Source organism: Camelus ferus, chromosome 8, assembly GCF_009834535.1.
Source record: "Camelus ferus isolate YT-003-E chromosome 8, BCGSAC_Cfer_1.0, whole genome shotgun sequence".
Taxonomy (NCBI): domain Eukaryota; kingdom Metazoa; phylum Chordata; class Mammalia; order Artiodactyla; family Camelidae; genus Camelus; species Camelus ferus.
Window position 1 is genome coordinate 13546907 of NC_045703.1, and position 26782 is coordinate 13573688.

Consider the following 26782-nt stretch of genomic DNA (forward strand, 5'->3'; position numbering starts at 1 on the left):
GGACCTTATATATTTAGCCATCATCCCTTATATGTACATTCTTTTCATGTGACTTTGATAAAAACATTCTTATAAGGAAAAAAACTAAAACCATGTGTCCAACAGAGATAAATAAAAACCTTCCATGATAAATCACTTGCTGCTTTGGGTTTTTTGCCCCTACATGCCCAAAACGTGCTTTTTCCCTTAAAGTGCAGTAATTTTACTAGAGTAGGTCTTGATATTGATCATTTTGTCTATACAGCCATTTGACAATAAAAATGATAACCAATATACTATAATATATATGTATATGAGTTTTCTCAGGGAATGGGTGCAGATTAGAAGAGAAAAAGGACCCACGACAAAAACTGAGGCTTGTTAATATTTAAGATGTGAGTTTAAAAGGGGGGTGCTACATCAGGAGACACATAAAATAAAGGTAAAAAACAGTGAGAACTCTAGCAAAGAGAAGAGTTCACTTAAAAGAGGAGACAATTATACACTAACAAATGCAACCTCAAGGTTATATAGGATGGGGCCTCCAAGATGACAAACTGGATTTATCTTTAATGATGTAACATTACCGAAGAGCAATTTCTGGAGACAGAGGGGTTAAAGTTGCTTGTTGTGTGACTGCAATTGAGCAGAAATGAGGAAATGGGTGTAGATAAATTTTTTAAGTAGCTTGGCAGAAAAGAGTGAGAGAGGAAAAAAATTCAAAGATGAAGGACAATGGAGATTTTCTGCTTCATTTTGCTTTCTTTTTAGGCAGGATATTTTAAGATGCTGATGAGGAAAAACAGTAAAAAGGGGAATTTTGAAGATTCCAGAGATGAGAGGAGAGATAATGGAAGAAGTTCCCCCAAAACTGTAGGGAAAGGGTAACAATGACAAGATACTACTTCCCTTAGGGACAAAAAATATACATATGTGAAAAATACAGGAAGAAATGCGGTTAAACATGGGAGTAAAAGTCTTGAATCTGATGAAGTTCTCTTATAACTGCTGTTTGCTCTGTGTGGTAAAAAGTTAAGTCTTCTCTTGAAAGAGTATAATGTTAGCAAGATTAGAAGTTAGAGGGGTGTAGAGAAATTTAATTAATTAATTAATTAATTGTTTCTGACCTCAGTGTGTCTCTTTTTGCTGTTGTTGTTCATTTTTTTTTTTGAGGGGGTAATTAGGTTTATTTGTTTGTTTGTTTGTTTATTAATGAAAGTACTGGGGATTGAACCCAGGACATGCACTCTACCACTGAGCTGTATCCTCCCACCCTGAGAAATTTTAAAGTATACTCTGGTATCTAAAATGAGTTCACGAACAGCATCAGAATTTTATAGATACTGGAGAGCATGGTTTATTAGCAGAGTTTAAATTTAGCACCAACAAATTAGATTATTGTATTCATTCAAAGCAATGATTACCAACATTTTTTTTTCACATCAGAGTACACACAAAAATTGGTAACATCTTATGACACTTGACATATACAAATAAGGCTTCTTAAAGTCAGAGTTAGCTGGCCTGCTATGTGTGATTATTCTGGAAATTGCCATCTGGCCTTAAGCTAAAGGGGTAATTATCTACACCCAGCCAGAACCTACGTATTGGTACACTGACACACAGTTGGGAAGTTCTGGCCAAACTTTTCTTCCCTGGTGAATGTCGTTTACAAAAACCCAGCAAGATAATTGAAATATTTGCAAGAGGGTGGTTTCATGGAATGAAAGAAAAAAGGTAAAAAGGCCACACTAAAAGTGTAGTGGGAGAAACTGAGAATGGGCAACAAGGGTAGGTGATGGACATTGCACGTGATTAACAATATATCAGCAGAACATCTGCATTATCATTTGAGAGATGGAGCCCTGTGATGGGGAGGACAATATTCATGGCTTAGCCACCACGGGAATGTGCAGCTAATGTGAATGGGATATGAAGGTCATTGGAAAACAGAACATTAAGGAAATGGGGCGTACACTGAGAGGAGGGTGGTCCAAATGGATGTTGGCATTATCCAAGGTGACAGAATGAGGATTGAAAAATGAAGACTTCTCATGCAATTAACTCTTCAGTAAACTGGAAAAGTTTCTAAGAGGTTAAGAAAAGGTAGCGATAGGGTGCAGAACGACAGTGTTCCTAATTAACATTAAGCTTAACAATACGACGGCTTTTACATAAATTAAACTAATGGCCAGGAAGTAGAAGTGAGGATTTCACCTTCACACAGTTAACTTCCTAGCATGTGGCAGAATTAATAGCTGCCTCTTTCAGAGGGATCTGCCTTACTGAAATTGTGATTACATTATTGACAGGTTATGTATTAATGCCATAACATTCAACACAAGATATTAAAAGCATCAAAAGCAGGTAGTGACATCAAATTTAAAAAGTAAATAAAACACCATCATTTTGAGAGAGCAGAGTCTTCTTGTTACCAAATGTGGATGGACTGCTGGCTGCTCACTGCTCTTTAAATCAGCAAGTGAAAGAAGCAATGTTAATAGAAAGGAAAATTGCTTTTAATAAGAACGCTGGTAATCTGGGGAGATGGTGGGTTTAGCATCCCCCAAAATATATCTCTGAAGATTCTGCTCAACCCTGAATGTTTTTAAAGGGAAGTGAGGAGTAATCTCAGTTGATCACTGAGATAAGGTAGTCAGAGTCCTTGCCATCCCCCACTGCCTATAAGCCTGTCAATTCCTTGTGAATTTTCCTAAGATGTTACGTTGTTCACACAGTTTGTTCATGAGATGACTGAAGGGGAAGCTAGGGAAGAGGCCTGCTCATCTGTTAATTATTTATTCTCCGTTCCTACTTCTTTGATCTGCAGAAAATGACCAACAACGTAGGTGAGATATTGTGTGATCAAAAGACTTGAAAGATGTGCTGAGGCTGGAGATGAGTAGGGTGTTGGGGTGCTTTAAGGTTTAAGGCTAGTTTAAGTTTAAGGTTAGTTACAATATAGTTTTGCCAAACTGACAAGAAAAGGAGTTTCCTGCTGGGGCGGTTTCCTGCAGACAGCTGCTTACCTGGTGGCGGTTACAGCATCTGTAAGATAACCCAGGAAAGTTCATCAGACAGTGAGTCCGCTGTTGTTCTAATCATCAGCTGCTTAAGCCTGCTCTTCTGTGACTCAGGGAGGCCTGGGAGGCTTCAGCTTTTCTGTAAACCGGAGGCAGGGGTTGGGGGTGTTGCCCACAGGGTCCCACTAAATTTCATTCTCTCTGCCATAGGACCCTTCTACCGTTAATCTGTCCATGTATTTGGGCACGTTTCCTGCCATAGGAATGCTCTAATGGTGCTATTCCTCAGAAATATCTTTACTCCTCCTAGTAATCAATTTTGCTAGTTAATTCTTTATACTATATCTTCTCTTTTAAGTTATGAATGTGGTTGCTGTCTCCTGTCTGGACACTAATTAATCCAAATCAGCAGTCATTTATTTCTGGTTACAAAGTATTCATACATTTTAAAGCACATTTTTTGCTTTTCTCCACATTTTACCATTTTTAAAGCCAGGGAATGCCCAACAATTGATGTATTTATCAATCTGTGGCATCTTAGATCTCATTAAATGTGCTGATTTTTTTCCACTTCAATCTCTGTCCTGGACACCAACTGGTCAGAGACTATAAAAGTTCAGAAGGAACACCCTGTCCTTGGTTTAGACATGCGCATTTTAATCCCGATTTTAAAAACAGTTTGCTGGGGGACTTTGTTTTAGTCTAGAACTTTGTTTCCTACTGAATTCTTTATGTACATATCTCTCTGTCCCTTTTTGGTTATACTTCACTTTCTCTTATTGTCTGATTCTTTTCCTTCCTTGACCCTAATACAACAGACACAGATCATTAGGATTAGTGATAATGGAAGTAGATCGCTTCATTCTTGGAAAATGCATTGCCACTTTCTTCCTAACAAGGCCAATTTCGTAAATGACTTAAAAGTATAATTAGGAAATAGATCACTAACTTTCTGTACTATGTCCGTTCAAGAATAAGAATTCAACATGTGAAATACAACTTATTGTATTTAATGATCATTCCCTTTCACTCTTCCAACATGGTTAAAAAGACATTGCATAGCCCGTCTTACAACTGCTGCATGTGGAGCATCTCATTAGGATCCTCACCGGGCTCCGTGTAACTCTGAATAAATGCTTTCACTGCAGAGATTAGTATATGATTAGCAAGGTCTACTAAGAAAGGGACTGATTTGAAAGCATAAAATCTAACCAATTTAGATAGTTTCCCTGATGAATTCAAGCTTGAATCAATTTGTACTCAGACTTTTGAATGTGTTGTAATTTTGACTGAAAACTGAAACAAGATTATTTCTGTAAATCTAATATCTCCTTCTCCAAGTGCTCACTGATGTAAAGTCTACTGTAGCATGAAATAGGGCTGTTGTACTTTTCCTCTCGACTCTGATGGCATGCCTAATAAACTCCTACTTCATTATACACAGGAAGGATTCATTTCTAAGATCGAGCATTATAGGAAAATGGGTTTCCATATTGTTATTACTGTTAGGAAATCTGCAAGTGTATAATTACCAGGAGTGATCTTGTCATTATCAATTGTTCATGACCTCAAAACTGTGGCTCAAAACTGTGGAAGATACAATCAGAGATAATTTCTAACACTTATGTGGCTCACAGCTTTAAGAAACTTACACCAACTTGGTATAATTTCACCAACTCCATCTTAATTCTACCAAAAATATTTATGTTTGGACACTGAAAAATATTAACATTTAATTAAGAAATAGATTATTTAATTAATTAACTATCCACTAATTATGCAGATCCTCTGAAGGATCAAGCATAAAAACACTTGGCATTAACCCAAGTTAAGATTCCATGGCTTTGAAAATGCCCCACCATCAACAATCAACAGTGTCCTTAGCCACTTTAGTTTCTTGATTGTCATTGAATTCATTAAACTGAGACATTATAACAAAAACTAAAGATAGCCAATAAGTTTATTTGGCAACAATGCCATTAAATTGTATATATTTTGAAATATCCCAAAGAACAAATGCCATTGATGTGTATGGGTTTGGTCCTCATGGTGATGGTCATATTTGGGGGCAGGGATTCAGGGAATTAGGAAGAGTGGAGATTGAAAACTAACACGCGTGACTCATATTCTTCAGTATATTGTCAAAAATCTGAGTTTTCAAGGTCAATGGCCAGTTCTAAAAGTTTCCTAGAGAAATGTGAAAACACTAGAAGAGTCACTACAAATCTGATTTTGTGTATTTTTAAGTATTTGCTTTCTCAAATAAACGACCTTTAAATAAGTATATCCTGTGATTTAATTTTCAAGACAAAAAAAACAGTTTAATCAGCATCAGAGTTTATAATCTGTGAAGCAAATATTTTCAGTTAACCAAAAGTATCACAGTTGTGAGTGGATTTTCAATTAATGAGAGTTCCTCTGTCAAGCTTATATTGTCACTCCAAATGTTTCATACGCATCTGTTAGTTTCCACCTGTTTTATAAACTCACACTGCCCATCATGTTATTAAATGCCTGCAGGCTCAGCATGTCTAGGCTCTTAGTTAAGAAGAAATAGATCAAGGACTTCCTAGGGATTTATTCACAGAAGGAATTAAGTGTCAATTCACCCTGCCGCTTCCATGCCCCATGTCTGGACTTTGTGGTCGAGTCTATATACGGACATCAAAATTAAGTAGCAGCCTTCCTACCTAATCTCACCATGCAGGGCCATCCTGCCCATCCATCCCCTTTGTCTAAGATATTATGTATTCACTTCTCAACTTTCAGTTCAAGGCCTTAATACTCATTTCTTTTTCCCAATTTATCACCATAGAATCTACAATAGTCCAAAACTCTATCTGTAATACTGCGCAAGTGTAACCCCAAGAAGGGGAAAAGCCCCAGTTCTTGTCTTACCTGAAAGGGAAGAATTCAGAGGGGGAGACCAAAGCACTGTGTAAATATAGAGTTTATTAGCAGAGCAAAAGTGCACCTCCAAGGGCTGAAGGCGGGCGGATCCAAGAGAGGAAAAGCAATGACTCTCCTAGTCCCTGCTTCTTTTGTGTGGTTGCCTAGGGGCTGTCTTAAGCTAATTTGACAGTTGACTTCATTTGAATGGCACATGTAGGTTGTATAACGTTTTCCTCATTGTGCATGTCCCTCCCCACAATGCACACAGAAAGGCCCATGGTGGGGGCCTAAACCACAATGCTAATTACATTGTAATGAGCACTGGGTCATGTCAGGTCAAGTCCTTCTGTCTCATATGGAGTTGCAGCTAGATGCCTCTCTCTGGTTTCTTTCTTGGCACTCATTTAGAGAAGCCCCTTATCCTGAGGGCAGGTATACTGTTATCTTCTAGATTGTTCCCTCCCCTCTCCACTCCCCTTGCCCAGTGCCCTGACCTGTCTAACTGCCTAACAGAAGGAAAAGGGGGAAAGCATATTTCTGATATTACAGATACACAGGTCGCCGTTAAACAAGTTGAGTCTGTCAGTGTTTGAACCAAGAAATAGTGTTCTTTCACGTCTGAGTTTGAATCAATGTGTAATAATGGCACAGCCATCCCACAAAGAACCAACATATTAAATTGATTAATAATGATATTTAGAAGGACATAGCCTAGTATGAGACACCCAAATGGGTATATCCAGTCAACAGATCAGCATACTTAGTTCTGCCCCTAACTAGATAGTTAGGGGACAATAATCAACTCTCCTGCCAATTGCATTAGCTCCACCTAAATTAAGAACTTTGAACCAAAGGCTATTTCCCTCATCTCAGGAAATTCATTACACCATTTGTGGGGAGGAATATTGGGAGGTGCCAGGAGGCCAAGAGTTTTAAGGCAAAGTTCCTCTAAATGGAAACTGGGAGCAGAAGAAGAGACATTTCCTGTAACTGTAGGTTTCTACCTCATTTGAATCATCATTAATGGAAGTACTGATTTCCTCCCAGGTCCTTAGATCAGGCTTCGTGGCCATAACTCTGATCTGGACTGTAAATGAAGTAGCTGGAATCCCGACTTGATTTGAAATTAAAGGACCATCTCCTCCAACTTTCTTGGCCATACTCTACTCCAATACCCCCACGGAAGCAGTCCCAAGTGCCTCATCTCCCTCTTTTCTACCTAAGAGGAAACCTAACACACCAGGCTGTACAGTGAAATCTTTATAATAAATATAGACTTTTTTTTTACATTGTTATTAACCGTACACAAAGCCAAATACACCTAAAGAGGAATTTGATCAAAACAAATTCAGCAGGATAAACAGACTGATAATGACTAGATTAATAGTGCTAGCATCAATAAGCTTTTCTGAGGATTAAAAGTCTTTTACGTATAATTTTAGAAAAGTAAATTATAAAATATGTGAATTCAGATCTTTTCATTCTAACTTTTTCCTTTTTTATATATTATCATGTGGTTATATCCCTATGTAATATTTATGTAGTAATAATGGACACTTCCTTCCAAGAATTTATTAACTCACTTAAAATATTTAATGTGGTATCATTTTGTACCAAGTTCTGTTTTGCTGATAGGGAAGAAGTTAATGACAGGACAGTTCTTGCTCTTTGGTAGCTAACTTTCCACTGGGGGAAAAAAAAAAAACCAGATCAACAAAAATAAGAAATATACAAGAACACACAGACCTCTGTGTGCGTGTGTATGTACAATAATTCCTATGCAGCAAGATAAAATGGGGCAATGTGAGAGAGTGACTGGATAGCCAAGATAAACTTCTTTGAGAAGATTCCATTTTTATTGAAATCTAAATAAGGAGTTATCCCAGGGAGGCCATTCTAGGTTTTGAGGGCTGCTAGTACAAAACCAGGTAACAATGAGTTTGGCGTGTTAGGAACGTGAAGAAATCCAATATATCTGGAAACCAAGTAAACAAGAAAGAAGTGGTGTGGGCTGGGGGCTGAGAAGTTGTCAGGGGCCACATCAAGTAAGGCAAGGAGTTTGGATTGTATTTGAAGTACTGCCAGACACTATCATACTGGTTTTATATGCTGTGATTATATATATATATATATATATTTTTTTAATCACTCTGAGTGTGATGTAAACTATAGGAGAGTGAGGGTTAGAACAAGGAAACCAGTTAAAATATTGCTTTTATTTGGCGAGAGAAATAATTATGACAGACTTGGATGCTAGTAATTGAGAGAAATACAGACTTGGGATATTTTTATAGGTAAACTTGCCAGGACTTGCTGATAAATCTAATGTTGGTAAGGAGGAATAAATAACTCTTAGGCTTTATAACTTGTAAATAAGGAAGAATAAAGGGTAGAGTTGCTTAGAGAGAGTTTCGTTTTGCCTATGTTGAATTTGTGATGCCTACTATGTATCCAAGTGGTGTTACCAACTGATGTTTAATTATTTATTTAGCCCTGGAAGAGTTAGGTGTTCATTCCAGGTAGGAACGGAAATTTGGACTTGGGGGTCTTTGTCATGTGAAGGTAGTGGTATAGTTGATGTTTTCTATAAATCAATGGATTCTTTCAGTGACATGAGCTCACAGTAGGCAGGGAAAAAAATGGATAGTTGAATGAAAGAATGAGTAAATAAAAGATGATAACATTAAAATATTATGAAAACAAATATATTTATACATATATGTGTGTGCGTGTGTGAGACTGGGACATTATGCTGTACACCAGAAACTGACACATTGTAACTAACTATACGTCAACAAAAATTTTTTTTAATAAAAAAAAAAAAGATGGTAGCACCAACCAATGGACAGAAGACAGGAAAGAATTTCAGGAGCTAGGCAAACCACAAAAGCAATTAAGACTAGGAGGGAACAGAAGAGACAGAGTACAAAAAGGCTGTTTGGGATAGTGTGTGTGAAACAGGATTCTGATTATTAGGATTGCTTCTTGGTCACTGGTTCATTCCTCCTTTATGGCTGCCATGAAGAGAAACCCTGCACAGTCTGGTTTAGCCCAGAGGGAGGAAGTAATTGGAGAAATCTGGCTGAAGAGAATATCATCAAGAAACAGATTTAAAAAACTAGCTAAACATTGAAAAGGGAAAGTTATTTGAAACTCTGTGTGTTTTAGCCAGTATTGAAATCCAGACCTGGAAGTATATTAGGAAGAAAAATAAAAATTCTTAGAAATAAGCATCTAAAATTATTTTAAAATATGATATAGAATGCTTCACTATTTGTATTCTATGAATTCAAAAACTAAAAGGATGCATGCCTACTAGGTTATTGAATGCATTCAAGCTGGTTATACTTAATAATTTATTTGTCAAACAAGAAGAGACTTTACTCCAGCTCACTGAATCAAATTAGAAATCTCATTTAAATTCCATCTACATTTTGGCAATGAAAGCTCTAAAATCATAGGCATGCACACCTTAAATGTGGCTATTGTTGTCAAATCACGCGGAACACAATCAGAAATGGAAAACAGTTTATCATAAGTCCCCTTTCTGACAATCTTTAAATTATTCATTACATCACTTGGAATTTTAGTGTTTTGTTGATGATTTGTCATAAACAGGATCGGAAATGATGATGTGTCCTTTAGAGATAAAATACCATCACCATTTATGTGTATTCAGTCACTGTTAATTTTTTATTCATTTAACAATAATTTTTTAAGCACCAATCTGTGCCAGAGATGACAGAATGGATACTTCCTTTTTTTTTTTTTTTTTCTTTTCAAAAGCCTACATTTTTTAAGTAAAAGACAGATATACAAGCAATCCTGCAGAGGAAGGTGTACATGCTATAAAGGTGGAAGTAACTGCCATTACCTGAAAAGAACAGGCTTCCTGAGATGACTTTTGATCAAGGTTTTGAAAAGAACCAGGCAAACTGCAGGCATTTAAAAAGTTGTTAATGCTTGGAGCAGAGGATGCATGAGAAAAGGACTGGAGACATACCACCAGGAGGGAAGTCAACCACAGATTTTCATATTTCTGGGGGCTTTTCACTTTATCCTCTAAGTCTGTACCTCTTGGGTTAGAGCTCTATACCCTGGGGAATGCATGGAAGGCTTAATGAGCAGCATTCAGAACTCAGTGTCACAAGTATAACTGGAGCTACACCTTGGACTGTCAAGTTGCCATAGAAATTTATACCTATCATGATATTAATGAACTGTACCTTAAGAAGGATAAAACATGGTGTAAAATTCAAGATTTGCATAAAGATTAAAGTGTCAAATTTGGAAAAAAATAAAACAACAAAATGCCTTACTTGTAGGTGTCTTGTCAGACCCTCCTGATGTCTGAGAGTATAAATTCCCTCTTTTCATCAGTTAAAACTATTTAATAGATGAGTTTCAAAATACGCATGAGAGGTGGGGAATCAGTTGAAAGCTGAAACTGTAGGACATTTCATGAAACTTTTCTTTTAGAAATACAAGTTTGCAGCCAGAAGCATTCAGTTTGATTAGAGGAAGCTGGGATCAGACAACTCAGAGGCATATTTAGGGACGATGACCTGGGGGAGGATGGGGTGATGTATTCACTTAGGGTGGAGAGGAGACCTGTGTTATTCAAACTTCACCAGAGAGTGAGAAGAGAATCATATTAAGAATATATAATGATATTTTAAACAATATTATGGTTACCAGGGAAAGAGGATGGGAAGGGATAAATTTGGGAGTTTAAGATTTACAAGTGGTAACTACTATATATAAAAAGCAAGTTTCTTCTGTCTAGTACAGGGAACTATATTCAAAATCTTGTAATAACCTTTAATGAAAAGGAATATGAAAATGAGTATATGTATAAAAATACATGCATGACTGGCACATGTTGTGGTACACCAGAAATTGACACATTGTAACTGACTATATATATTTCAATATAGGAAAGAAAGACTATATATTGATATTTTATCATTTCCTCCCACTCTTTGGGAACCCCAGGACTGTAGGAAACTTCACCAAGTGTCTTATCAGTCACAAGAATTTAATAAGACCAAGAAGACAGCCTTGAGGTTTGCCTCAGTTTGACTGAAGTTTAGACTAGCTTCACCTGCCTTCCTGCCTCTCTTCTCACTCTGTTTCTTTATAGAATCTAAGTGACCTAAACACAGAGGTCCCTCTCCATTTTCTTGGGGCATTTACTTCAGACAAACTTCTAAGTGTAAATTCTTCCCCTTCCCCTTTGAAGGCATCTTTTTAAAAGCCTCTTGCCAATTCTACAGCAGCAGGCTGTCTCTTTCAAGGACCTGAGAACCAGCCCCTTGTAATGCAGTCACCCCACCTCGCAGTTTCTGTGGAGGGGGTAGGAGTCTAGCTTTGGCAGTCACCTTGATCCAACACCACCTCACAACTTGAAGACTGGGAAGGTTTCTGTTTCTTTAGCAAACATATAACCTATGATCACAGGCCCTAGCTTTGAAAATCTCACCTGTTGTTACAGTGGAGTCAAGCTCAGACCTAGTTCTGGCCTCTCTCCTCTATTACAATAACCTCAGATGAAGTCTGTCTTGCTTGTTTAACTTTAGCGAAACTTTTGCTTTGACAACAGCTCCTCAATTTCTAGAAAAGTGCATCACCCTTCCCTGAATACTTGTGTGAACTCCATTCTTTGCTGGAGCATGGGCTTTTTATTTTGGAGTGAAAGAAACATACCACCTGCCCTAGTATATACTAGTCAGTATAATCTAAAACATATTTCCTGTCTGTATTTATCAAAAGTTAGACTGGAGGAAAAAATTGCCGTATAATGATCTAAATATACCTGTGCATCAATATTCCATAATACATTTCTAAATGTAGTTAAGAAGAAAACGTACTAAATTCCTATAGAATTGTTTTTACTGTTTTGAATTTTGATGTGCATAAAACAGATTATATTGATGGAAAGTTTAAGAAACAGCCATATGAAATTTATCTTGTGTCATCTGTAAGAGTGTCTCAGAATAGTTACCCACATCCTTTCTAAGAGGACCTTCTAGTGACATTTCTTTCTGGCTTTAGTTTGAGACTTGCAAATATTAACCATTATATATACAAATAGATAAAAAAACAAATTCTTTCTGTATAAAACAGAGAACTATATTCAATATCTTGTAATAGCCTTTAATGAAAAAGACTATGAAAATGAATATATGTATATGTGCATGACTGGGACAGTATGCTGTAAACCAGAAATTGACACAATGTAACTGATTATACTTCAATTAAAAAAAATTCCTTCTCTTGAGTCAATAATGCCTCGTTATGTAATGAACACTACAATGCTTTTCTTCTGTACTGCCTGCTAGAATTATTAGGCTCGAGTTAGTAGACCAACAGAAATCTTTAAGATATAACGTTTTTAAGCTTATTCTTGAATTCATGTTATAAACCCACTACATTTTTTTCCTCACCCTTTGACTTTAAGACTGAGTTCCTGAATTGTTCTTCACTTGTTCTCAAATCTTCCCCAGGACAGACCTGGCTAGTGTGCACAGATGAGTGAGTCGATGGCAAAATGGATTAACTGTTTGGAGTGATTATAGGAAACCACGACTGGTTTGCCTCAGTTTTTGGGATGACCCTTGATAAGGCTCCTTCACTGAGACTTTAGGGACCCAAAATCCTTAGCAGGAGACACTACAACAGGCATCGTTTGGACAGAGAGATCGAGAACAGGAGATAGGGGAACATCACATGCCATTTGGTAATCAAATGTATTATTCTACAGGCATGAATCACCAGAAGTAGATGGGCTGAGTCTGTGAATGAGAGATCCCATTAAAATGAAGGCAGTTATAAAGAGCAGATAAATCTGACAGCAGGTTGTCTGGTGTTAAATTACAGCTCATCACTTACCAGAGGAGGGGGCTGAGCAAGTTGTGTAACCTCTATTCACCCAGCCCTCTCATCGCTGAAGGTAAAAACAGTACCTGCCTAACCAGGTTGCTGTAGGGCTCACAGAAGTGAGAAGAGGCGACAGTAAACACTGGCAAACTGTGACCCAGCTGGTTTGATCTGGAGGTAGATACATAAACCACACATAAAAATAGGTAATTTTAGAGAACTTCAAGCTTTTTTATCCTGAAAATCCCTTGTATCTAAAATAATAGCAAGACAGAGATGCCCAGAAACTCAGTAAAATGTTTTTCACAGTTAAAGAAAGCAATCTATCTTTTTTTTTTTCCCTCATAAAATGGAAATCATGCTCTGTTCCGGCATCTAAGCTATTGTAGTCATAACTGAGTGGAATAAAAATGCCACCTTCAGGCTCTCCAACAGTTCAGTGGCTTTATTTTTATTTTGCAAGAAATTTATAAGGCTATTTTATAATTCATCTGCTGTTAATTTTTCCTAAAAGAGTTCTTTACATTTATTTACTTCTCTCTTGCTAAATCCGTAGTTCTGTTGTTATATGATTCTTAGATTTTGTAGAAAACCACTATTATCTTATTATTATCTTATTCAAATATCTTATTACATAAGAGGCACTGATTATAAATTAACTAAAATATAGTGAAATGGGTTTATTTGAATTAACTATAAAATCTGCTTTACATAATTGAATACTTCATAGAATGTTATATAAATCACAGAAAGCTTTTAATATAGCACAATAGAAAGCTGAAGTTTAAAGGTAACTTATTTGATTATAAAGTTAAGAACCACAGATCTAGTTTACCTAATGATAGTCACAAAACTAGTCATTTTTATGAACTGCAGCCTAATCTTGTATACTCATTCCTTTCAGTTCAAGCACCTCATAAGAGATGAGATATTTTCACGAAATGTTGTTAAAACTGTTACAATATTTAAAAATCAAACAAACGAAAACCCAAATTGAGTATTAAATGTGGTAAATGAAACCAAAAGAACTTCCAATAAAATCAGTGGATTCTCAGCACAATCTTTCCCCTCAGCTTTGCTAAAGAAATTAACATTTTTACATAGTTCCTTATTTTATTTCTTCTGTTATTGCCTTTCTTTGCTCATACAAATATTTTATTTGTTCTTTTGTTTTGTAATTTAATTACAGATTTTATTGACTCTTTATTATAAAGATGAATCTTCTTTTAATTCATTCCCTGATTCACCTTTCCTCTCCAACTTTCTCTTAATAGTATTTTTAGTTCTAAGTAATACCTTTAAGCTTCCATATTTTAATCAAATTCAGATACCTAACTTTTATTAAATTAAGGATATAGTGCCTTATTCTTCTCTTTCCAAATTAGCCCTTTTCACCTCCAAAATTGTGTTTACATTGTCGTTATTTCAGCACATTAATGTAAGTATAATTAAGCCACCTAAGCTTGATTAAGAGTTAAGTTGAAAAACTGAAAACAAGTCACTAGCATTCACTTTATTATGAATATGTAAACACTCTTCCTTGGAGAAGTGACGCCACAACAGCATTTCTTTTCTGACGTTCCACACATGATAATCCAAGTCCACTTGAGGGACGATATTTCTAGCATTGAGATCAAATATTTTATTTTATTTCACATTGAATAAATTCTTCAAAAGGTCAACTTAAGTTTATTCAGACCATCACCTTCTTTGTACATTTTTAAGTGTATGCTCAAATTTTTCATTGACTTCTTCCTTCGTATTTAAAGAAGTTAATTTCTCTGTAAGTTTTACAAATATAGCTGCACATCCACTTTATATGAGGAATGGATACACAAAACTATCTTTGAAAAAAGAATTTCTTCAGCATTCGCTGATTTCATGTTCTCATTTAGACAGTGATGTTTCCCAACCATTATATTATTAATTATCATGTGATATTTAATGAATTCCTGAATTAAAGAAATGGTTTCATATACTACTTCTCTTTTTTTCCTTATCACCCTGGTTTATCAGGAGTGTACCTTAAAGTAATTTCATGAGAATGTTTGAGTAGGGGGGACATTTTTATTATTTTTATTACTTTAAATGATTTTGTTTTTCCTTTAGAAACATTAAACATTTTCTTTCTATTCTTGATGTTATGAAATTTTGTGGTAATGAAACCAGAATAGACTAGAGCTTTCATTCACATATATGTATTTTAGGCTCCTAAATTCATGTCTCATAAACTGTAGCGTAAATCTCAATTATCTGATGTTGCTTCTATCCATTTCTCCCCTCTCCCTGTACATCCTTTGAATGATGGCATACTTAAATTGGTTTTGCATATGACTTTATTTTTCTTTCAGATTTTCCTTCACTATGGTTTTGCAAGAGATTTGTAGAGACACACTCTATTTCATTACACATGTAATATATTTTATTTCCACAAAAATACTCTTAATACTAAACTGTACTTTTAATTTTCTTTAAATATATATTTATTGAAGTATCATCAGTTTACAATGTTGTGTCAATTTCTGGTGTACAGCATAATGCTTCAGTCATATAGGAACATACATATATTCATTTTGTTATTCTTCTTCAACAGAAGTTACTACAAGATATTGAATATAGTTACCTATGCTATATAATATAAACTTGTTTGTATCAGTTTTCAGTTATATTAGTTAGTATCTGCAAATCTCAAACTCCCAATTTAACCCTTCCCACCCCATTTGCCACCCTGGTAACCAAAAGTCTGTTTTCATTGTCTGTGAGTCAGTTTCTGTTTTATAAATAAATTCATTTGTCTTTTTTTTTTCTTTTTAGATTCTACATATAAGTGATATCATACAATATTCTTCTTTCTCTTTCTGGCTTACTTCACTTAGAATTACAATCTTCAGTTCCACTCATGTTGCTGCAAATGGCATTATTTCATTATTTTTTAAGGCTGAGTAGTATTCCATTGAATAAATACACCACAACTTCTTTATACAGTCTTCTGTCAATATATATATAAAATACCTACTTGGATTATTTTACTGTATTTTCATAGCATAATGGAGATAGATATATTTGGTGTTGAATGAATATTTTGCTTTTGTAAATGAACCAGTTTTTTTTAGATTTATTACCCTAAGTACATTATACTTATGTTTAAAACTTGCAATATTTCTTTTTTACACCACATCCATTCTGTTACCATAGTAGCTCCTACAGTGACCCTTAATATAGTATATTCCTTATTTTGATAAAGAGCTGCTCATGTTTTAAAATATGTAAATATTTGTGTGTGTGTGTGTGTTTTGCTTTAGGAGGAAGTTCTAATAATAGACAGACCTTTGTTTTCTGAGATTGGAAAAAGTAACGAAACTCTCAATACTTCCCTCATATGCAAGCAAGTACTATCAAACTGCCATCCTTACAATCAAAATGTTGCCCAATATACAACTTCCAAAAGCTATGCCTATTTCTACTCCTGTGTGAATGATGAAAAATAAAAGTACTGCCTAACCTTTAGGTATTGAAAAAGTCAAATTTGTTTTGAAAACCATGAATTTAACAGCTACTTTTTTCCTATTAAATCTGAGACTGTTTTTATGTGGTTAACCTTCTTAATAATCTTCATGAAATATATAGCCACTTATAAAAGCTTAGTGTACTATTTACCATGAACAAAAACTCAAAATAATTTAAAATTGTATGACAGCAAAAATCAAGTCTTCAGGAGAAATGAATTTTGGTATCTCCCCAACTACAAGGTTTTCAATGTGCCTTTTTTCTCACAAAGTTGATCCATAAGACAAATTACAAAATAAATATTTTTGAAGTATAAACAAAGTTTTCATTTATTATTAATTCTAAATTCATTGCTTATTAATTAATAAAATTAAATTCAATTTTAATTTTCACTTTTTCTTCAGTTTAACTTGACATTCTAATGTCATATTTTCACTAAATATTTTATTTTGCAGGGATAATAGTAATATAAATAGATTTTCTACTTAGTTGCATGTGCTTTTTCCCATTTAGACATATATTACATTAATTTTTCTCCAGCCCAATTCATTTCAACTTATTGGATTAAAAATAACTTTTAATAGTACTAGGAAGATTTCTATTCATCTAATTTTTAAATACAATGTGTTATGTGTCAATGTCAATATTATATTCTTGTTAAAAATTGTCAAAAATCTAGTTGTCATAAGCCTTAATAATCAATTCAGTGTTAGTTTAAGCTCTTTTTTTTTTAAACTCTTTGCAAATTAACAAACAATCCAAGTGATATAATATGAAAAGTCGATTTTAGGGACATAAATTCTTGGTGGAGCATTAATGGAACATCTGCACTGCAGAACTAGTTAAAAGGAAATGTTAAGACTATTTAGCAGACATTTCTGTTTTCCTTTCTTTCCATATAGGCTTGCTTTGTGAAATTAGTAGGAAGAAATGTGATTCATCACCTTGCCTGCAGAGCACTACATCTACAGAACTCAGGGATCAGTTTAAATTTGTCTATCCCCCTGGCTCTATTGCTAAGCACCATTTGACAACTGTGCCCTGAAAAGAACATTTAGCCCTGGGGGACTTACATCAGGATGTCGTTGGTTCACGAGTATTTCCTTTAAATTTCCCTTAGCCTAACATTCAATTTTCATTCCAATAACTTAAAATATCTATTTCACCTCTAGACTCCAAATCAGAAGATAAATTAGTTCACATCTAAACAGTCTTTGCCTACCAGCTCAGAGATTTGCCTGCATTTAGTAATTTCAAGAGAAGTTGCTACAGTTTGTAGTAAGGTGAAATCAGTGGATTCTGACATTAATATATGTGGCATTCTTATCTGATGAGTTCAATCTCAGCTATCACCCTAAATGGATTAAAATATTTGGGCCAATTTAAGAATTATAACTGGACACCTGCTTATCTTATTAAAGCTTTAATTCATTTAATTAGTTTTCAAAGGGACAAGATATGAAATAGATGTAGATGAATAGGCTTCACATCCCTGCAGGAAGGGAGCCACCTGCATTGACCAAGCTGGTAATTATTTCTGCCAATGCATGGTTCCATTGAAAGGCAATGGTCACCGAGGGAGAAGGAAAAAAGCAACCATAATTAACTTTAAAAAGCATTTCTGTCTCTTGTCTGATCTCATTTCAGTCTCTCAACAAGATTATTGGTCCTCCATTTTCTTAGAGTCAGCCTGTAAAGTGACCAACCAATTATCCCTTAGGCAGAAGCCAGAGTGAACTGAGCTTTGTTTATACATCTACTAAAACAGTCAAGTTTCTTATTTTTCTCTTAGAAAGGCCATCGATACAACCAAATGGTAAAATACAAAGTAGGTAAGGGATACATAACAAGCCTATCATGTTATAGTTGATATATTTCTTCCTATCATTCAATTTCTCATGAAATTGTCAAGGTTTTCTCTTTTTTTTTTTTCTTTCTAAACTAATCACTCATTTAATTTTTGAATGTAGTTATATTTTGCTTAACATATAGTAAGCCAGTAACAGATACTTTCTATTTGGTTTCAACCTTGATGATGCTTTTTTAGCTTCAGCTAAGGAATTACATTTTTTTTCAAAAGCTAAATAAATGTATATTTTGCCTTATAAAATACATGCTTTGATAAATTGTTGTGCAAACTGGTATGTAGAAAGTCAATTTTTGTATACTTCCTTGAACTTCAGTATCTTTTCCTAAGCCACAGAATTTAAAAATTGTGTTATTCAGTGTTCTCCAGAGAAACAGGACCAATGGGAGTTACATCAATCTATATCTGTTTTGCTATATCTATCTATCTATCTATTTATCATGGAGATTCATCATGAGGAACTGGCCCACTTAATGAGTGATGGAGGATGAGAAACCCCATGATCTGCTGTCTGTGCCCAACATTTTCCCCAAAAATTCAGTGATAATCAATTTATATTGCTATGCAAAATGTACTAAGTAGGGTTTGTTTTTTTTAATGTTTCCATGTGTGAAATAAATGGGAATAAATCATACCTCAATGTGTAAATTTTCCTTTTATGTATGAAATATTTCATACATAAAAGGAAAATTATTGTTACACACACACAGACACACAGATATCTGAAATTAAGTACACATACTCATCTTTCCTCCAGAAATAAGTGCAATTGTGCGTGTGGAAATATTTTACAAATACTAGTTCATTATTATTTGTTTAAAAATATAACCATTCCTACAGAGTAAGGGAGCCCTTGTCCAATTAGCAATTTCAAATTCTAAAAATAATGTCCATGAAATATAATGGAAGTAGAGGCAAGATGTGAAAATGACTACGTATAATGAAAATGTTGCTCCTGTCAGACTTAACATGTGAAGCACTGAAAGAGGCAAAGTCTATCTCAGAATTTGGAGTTTCCTTAGTAGATGAAGATGACCACAATCCTCAAATTGCCTATTACACATGGAGTTATATTAAGTTAATATGGTTCTTGGTAGAAAAGTCTGATTGATAAATCCAAATTTTTAACTGTATATTTACTAGAAATTAAACTATTGATAATTTTATAATTCTTACAATGAACCATCTGCATACTGAATTTTAGTAAATGAAAGAATCTAGGAGGTAATGTTGCATATATCATTGTTAAAGCAATAGTTTTTCTATTTCTATCACATTTTGGAGGTAAGAAATAATTTGTTACCCTTTTCTTCTAAAATATAAAGGTTTCCAATAGCTAATATAAAGAAGACAGGGCTTTGATGTAAATTATTGTTTGGTTCTCAAGAAAATAAGTGCTTGAACTAATAAGAATGTTATTTCAATAAAGCTAGGTGTGCACAAGCAGAATAGAAATATTATTTGAGTAAATGTCTTACCTGCTAAAGCTTTAATGATACATGACCCTAAATGTGTAGCAATTAAGATAAAAAAGCAGAAATGGTAATTAGCCATTAAACATGTTTGCACAAGAAGGTAAACAGAGAAGAAAGAAAACTCAGCAAAATAAAAATGCTTAAGTGTGTTGAAAGTCAGAATAATAATGCTGTTTTGTGGCTAGGACACTCTGTTATGGGAACTTGTAATTAGAAAGCAGATTTAAGTACATATATTTAAGTTCTTGTGAAGTGAAAAGGACTAGAGGGCAGATAATGGACAATTAGTTTTCAGCCTTCACAGGCCACATCGCAGTCACTCTTGTACTGAGCTCCGGGGGCCACAGATGCTGTGATTCAGTGTCCAGAGCAGCCAATTCCCAGCTACACTAAGCATTCCTGGAGGACAACATAGTTCAGCAGGGCTATACAGGCAGCCGTCCCTAACGTTCTGAAAGTTTCTTAAAGTCAACTACAGATCAATTGAGTACATTAACAAGAAGTCAACTTGATTTAATTCTTTTAATGAAGTAATAATATGAGTACTAATCTGGAGGGTTCAAAGACATGGAAGACACCTAAATGTCCATTGACAAATGACTGGATAAAGAAGATGTGATATTTATATATACACAATGGAATACTACTCAGCCATTAAATATAATAAAATTATGCCATTTGCAGCAACATGGATGGACCTAGAGATCGTCATACTAAGTGAAGTAACCCAGAAAGAGAAAGAAAAATACCACATGATATAACTTTTACGTGGAATCAAAAAAAAAAAAAAAAAAAAAAGGACACAAATGTTCATAAAACAGAAACAAACTCAAGAGACACAGAAGACAAGCTTCTGGTTACCTGGGGGGAAAGGGGAGGGTGGGAGGATAAATTGGAAGTTCGGTATTTGTAGATACTAACCACTACACACAAAATAAATAAATAACAAGATCCTACTGTATAGCACAGGGAACTATATTCAATACCTTGTAGTGGAAAAAATGAAAAAGAATATGTAAATATGCACATATTATGTGTATAAATGAATCACTATGCTGTACACCAGAAATTAACACAACATTGTAAATCAACTAGACTTCGATAAAAAAAATTTGGAGAGGTCAAATAAACTGGATGTACTATAAAGTATTGAGTTCGTAATAAGAACTCAACAGAAACAAAATTCACTTAATAGTTGATGTTGATGATTTTGTCTCCTATTTGTTCTGTTTAGCAATTAAAACAAGGTTGAAGTAGATACTGATTTCACCATCAGTATTGGACACCTTTTTGGTAATTGCATCATCATGTTTAGTTTGATATAAATAGTTAGAACCTGAGGCCATTTAGACAGCAAGATTAAAGGGAACATAAGTACAGGATGTGGATACATTTCTTTGTATAATTTATAAAGGGAATGAATTCCTTTGGCTTCTTGTATTAATTTCTTTATCTGTTTTTAGAACTCAGAGGTTTTTAATAGCTTGGTCAAATGTTTCTTTATTTGTATGATTTAAATTGTATTTCTTGTTAATGGATCAGAACTATTATATATCAACTTGACACTTCCTATCTTTTTTCTTTATAACCTATATACTACTTCATTTGTATGGGTAATTATATTTGACTACATTTTCTGTAAAATATATCAAGTGAAAAAATACTGTCACTAACTCTAAGTATGAGCATATTATATTGAAGATGCTATAGAGTTTAATCAATAAGTCATTATAGAGCTAGTCCCATCTGGGTAACCCAATATTGCAATGATAGAATGGCAGACTTGCCAGAGTCAGAACAATGCTCAACTATAACCTACACTTTATACGAATCACATTTAATTTGCATCACCTATTGGAAATAATATACCCTTGACTTTCTAACAATTAGGAAAATCATAATTAAGTTGAAAACTAGAGAGAAAGATTGGTTTGCAGTGTATTTATAATAATTTGAAGTCGGCAAAATCGGAAAGTGGTGACATTGCTATTGTCTTTTAAAATTCTTCCCTTCCTTGGTTTTCAGGATATTACTCACCTTTAATTTTTGGTGTTATTCAGCATCCTGTCCTCAATTCTTTTACTTTTTCACTGCATATGCTTTTCAGGTTGATCAGATCTCTCCACATGAGTTGACAACCTCATTCTCAGTATGATGTGGAGTATGGACACTTCCCTGAGAATTTAAAGACCCATATATTGATGATTTATAAACTATCATGAATATCTTAGTACTATGAATGTTTTAGGAAGAAAATTCAAATGAAATAAAATAGTGTGAGCAGAGGAAAAAGCATGTGATTTCAAAGGACTCAAAGATGTTCAGTGAAGCCAAAAATTACCCTGAGAGTAATGAGTTTGGAGTATTAAGTCATAATGAGAAATGGTGGAGTCATTAATTGGGGAAAAACCATAATCAACTGTATATTTTCAGAAACTGGATTTCTTCTTTTTCTTTTGTAGAAGGGTTACATAGGGAAGTAGAGAAAAAGTTAAGTACTTCCAATAATTAAGCTGTTGTCTAGAGGATAGATACAAAAACAAAGCTAGTGGTAACTGGATGATTTCAGAAGATATTTAGGCAACAATCTGAACTGTTTAGGCTTTTATGATTTTCAGATATGTAAAGCAATGAAGAGAAAAAATCATACTCAGATTCCCAGGGTGGATAAGTGTGTTATTGCTCTGGGGCCCTAGGAGTAGAAGAAGAATGTTTAAGGAAGAAGCAAACCAGCAGAGCTTGTCAGACTATAAATTATTCAAACAGAAGTCTCCCTTAAATAGTCCTAATATGTGCAGCTGGAGCATAGGGGAGAGCCCTGGAGGGCCTGCAGTCCCTAAGACATCAGATAGGAAGAAATCTGTACAAGGTCAAAGGGAAGACAGACACCAAGGAAAACCAAAATGTAGGCATGGCCAGACAAGGGAATACATCACGAGAAGCAGAAGGAAAAGGCAAGAGAAGGGAGAGTGTCAGGTTAGAAGAAATGGTAAGAAACTATCAAATATTGTTGGACAGCCCAGTACAATTTGGTGTGAAATGGTCCAGAGAAGTTATTAGCAGAGAGACTGTGAAAACTTTCATAAGAAAAGTTTCAGTGGAGTTTAGTGTTGATGGTGACATTTAAGGGGGTGAGGGGTACATAGAGAGATGAAATGAGAAAGTGGAAGTAGCAAGACTAGAATCCTTCTTGAGAGCATTTGGCAGGTCAGGGGTAAGGAGCTATAAGCTTAAAGTGAAGAAGTGTGAGACAAAAGAAAGATTTATTTTCTCTAAAATTTTAAGTGGGTATATGGACACCTGTTTGCTTTTAAGATCTACCCTCTGTCCAGGAGAGTAAACCATATCACAGATATTTTTCCTGCTTTCATTTGAGTTTGGCAAATGAGAGCTCCATGTAGAGTAAGAACAAGAGAGAAGGACACAGATGTTTATTGCCTCACTTCCTTTGTGGGGTACCACAAGCTACTTGTGCCCCATTCACTGATCATCACATGATTCCCAGGACTAAGTCTCATAGAGCCTCCCTGGCTCAGGTTCTAGTCCTGCTTTCTCACCTGCAGAAAAGATCCTACTCCTTCCCTTGGGTTTTCCATACACCTGCCATACATTTGTGAATGGTCTTCTAATAAAAAAAAAATCCTCCAGTTTCTTATGTTGAGTGCCTCTCATTCCTGCCAGGATCAATCAGGCTTATTAATCTTTGTGTATTCATAGGATGATGTCAGTACAAGAGTAGAGAGTAAGGCTGTAGGAAACAGAATAGTTAGCGAGAGGTCACTGGAACGTGGTAAGATACAGATCTAGAAATCTAGTGGCAACATTAGCTTTAGACAGGAAGAGGGACAGATCTGTCATTACGTAAAAATCAATTAGCTAAATGGAGTAAACAGACGGAGATATTTGTCAGAGCAGAGATTTTGGTAGGAATTTGGAGCATTTATCATCCAATGATACCTATTTTCCCTGGAATTCAATAATGTCATTATTTTCTGTGAGTGATGGAAACAGTAATATAATTGAGACTTCAAAGAGAGTGTAAAATAGCTCATGCTTAATTTGGCATTAAAAACGTGACATTCAAATCCACAACTATTGGAAGAAAGTTTCTCAACTTGGGGAAAAATGTTTGAAGAAGGATAAAAGTTTGAAAAAGTATAGAGAGAAGCAGAAAGGTAATGGAGGAGCCAAGGAGATAGAGATCAGCAAACATGACAGAATTCCCATCCCTCATGTACTTGGGTCAATTGCATTTCGCCACTCCCATGGTTTTCTGCTTGACCCAATACATTTCTCACTGTCCAAGTGCTTATCCTCCTGGGTTCTGTCTATTTACTAAAAAAATGGCTTTGGTTGTAAAAGCTTCGGAAGTATTGAAGTTCAGTCATATGTCGAGATCATAAATTTATTTCAGCATCAGTCTTGAAATCTGTGTGATCCTTCTCCATCAGTGCATAGTAGCTGAAGTGGAGAGAAAAAAAAGAATTGAATTAACTAGGAATTGAATAAATGCTGAGAAAATTATATTTTTTGTGTGCCAATGAGTGATAAGGAGAATTCAATCCCACTTTCTGACCTTGAATTTTCATGATATAAAATAAAACTGCTGCTTTGGAGAGGGCTGGAAACAATATGGCGTAACCACAATAGAGAAGATTTTAATGAAGCAAGAAGGTATAAGGTGTATTCAATAATTAATATAAGAAGGTTGTTTATCGTAAAAGAACTGAAATGACAAGGTTAGGAAGAGAACAGCAGTGGGAGGTTGGTTCGTGGGAGCAGCATAATGCTGAATAGGAATAAAAGGATAGAAAAAACTGCACAGTGAAGATTTTATTTTGGCCATTATCAGAACTTTCAGAGATCTAGATAAACTGGACTTAAGAAGGCACACCCAAAAAGGGCAAAATTAACCCTCGAGACTTCCAGTAACAGTGGAATAGCCTGTGGATAAGCCATTCCTTGGATGACAGCTATAAACTCTGAACAAATTATAAAAACAATTATTTGCAAGCACAGTGACCAGAAGCAGGCAGAAATTGGAGAGCAGTCAACTCATAAATGAAAGAAACTCTAATTGGATAAAATTTGTGCTTGTGTGGATTTTTACCTGAGGGTAACTTCTGTCTGCACTGGGTGGACACAATAGCAGAAGGCTATAATCTTACAGGTATGAAGAATCATAGCGCAGTCTGAGGCTTCCAGAATAGCACATAATGACACCAGAAAGGAGGGGACAAAATATGGAGGAGCACGAAATCTAATATGAACTGCACAAACCCTTGGTTGATGACTGAGCGGTACACGTGTAGGGGAACCCCAAGGTTCCCGATGAAAACAACCACTCAAAATATGAAGAGATAAGTAGTTCCAGTGGCTTCCAAACCAGTGAAATAAAGAGTTTGGAGTTTTAGTTCAGCCACGCTAACATCCTGCTACAATTAATAACTACATCTTTACTTAGAGGAAGAAAGCAGAATCTAGGGACAACACAAAATATCATCACAATGCCCAGAATGAAATTTAACAGGACTAAAGAGACTTCATTCTCAGAAAACCTTAGCTAGAACACATCTTGAAGGAAGCTTTTCAGGCTGAAGGGAACACCAAGTGAAAACTCAGGTTTATAAGCAGATATGAAGGCCTTGAAAATGGGAAATATCTAGGTAAATAGACTAGAAAGTTTAATTTTTCTTCTCTTAATTTATGTAAAACACTACAACTGTTTCAAGCAAACTTAACAACCCTGAATTGTGAGATTTATAACATAAATGTGTGGAATAGATATGGCAACAACAGTCCAGCAAATGGGACAAATGGAACTATACTGGTGTGATGTAGATTATATGAAATAGCACAAAATAACTCTCAGTGGACTCTACAAATGGAATCACTGGAAAAATAATGTAAAGAGGTAAGGGTATGGTTAAAACCAATAAATGTGTTTAAATAAAAATTGCCGAAAAGAAAGCAGAAAAATGTAGAGTAGAAAAGCATGAAACAAACAAAAACAAATAACTGAAAACAAAACCAAATGGTGGACAAAAATTCAATGACAGCATAATGTCAATAAACTAAAAAAATCCAACTGTGGTCCAAATCATCCCACTGGATAGAAACCAAGACCTGATTTTATTTAGTCTCAAGAAATGCATGTAACTGTAAAGGCATAGATAAGTTGAAAAAAGACATATTTTTAAAAAGCCTTAAGATGTGATGAAGCTATATTCATCTTGGAAAAAATGCATTCAGGACCAGAAGTAGAATGTGAATATCATAATAATAAAAGGTCAGCTTATCAGTGACTCCAGCAAGCAACTCCTTGTCAACTCACGTATTCACGAAAAATGGTACAGGGTGTTGTAAGTCTGTGGAGATAATTTGTTCGTTCGATAGGTAAAGATAACTGAAACAGAAATTAGCTCCTAGAAGTACTTTCATAACCAAAACCTAACGCATGTGGCATTGGGATGATTTGGGGAAGAGAATGCAAGGTCAGTGAGGCAATTCTAATGACTTCCAGAAGAGCAGGAGGACATTATCAGAGGCTGGAGTGGAGAAAACCGTGTCACATATGACCACATGCGGGCGGGATTCTTGCCAGTTAAAGTGAGAGATAGAAGACAGGCACGCAGACTTGGCAAAGAAGACTCCAGGGCAGTGTTGAAACTACCCAATAGTTTAGTTTAATGGCCTTTGATAAACTAGGAGAGGAGGGAGATGAGCTACAATCAGACTGTTTCCAACCAGATTTGAGAAAAAAATATTTTTAACCCAAGACTGCTATGCTGGAAAAGAAATCTGATTGTTATTTCCAGACTGTCCATCTGGCAAAGATTTTCAAAATGAACTCAGGATGATGATCAAATCTAAGACATTACCAGTAAAATTGAGCTTCATGGGTAAGATCGCGGGTGCATGGCTTTTAAACACTTTGTTAAGACCCTAGAATAACTTAAGGCAGACGCAGGTAAGCCCCTTCAGCTAGACAAACACACTTCTAAAATCCTGGAGGACATAGCCTAACTCTCACCCCAAGGCAGAGAGGAAATACTTCAAAGGAATGTGTGCGTCTAGCAGGAAGCAAGGTGAGACAGCCATTCCTTATGGGATCACAAAAGTACTGTGGGCTGGGCTTTACTCTGTCTCTTCCTCCCCTC

The 26782-nt window shown here is 35.3% G+C and overlaps 1 protein-coding gene across 1 annotated transcript in view; it reads left to right on the top strand.

Moving 5' to 3' along the window:
- Positions 1-26782, top strand: part of EYS (eyes shut homolog) — a 1185765-nt gene that overhangs the window by 298979 nt on the left and 860004 nt on the right. The window contains 1 exon segment of the mRNA XM_032484469.1: positions 17730-17843. Within this exon segment, the coding sequence (XP_032340360.1) occupies positions 17730-17843 (114 nt within the window).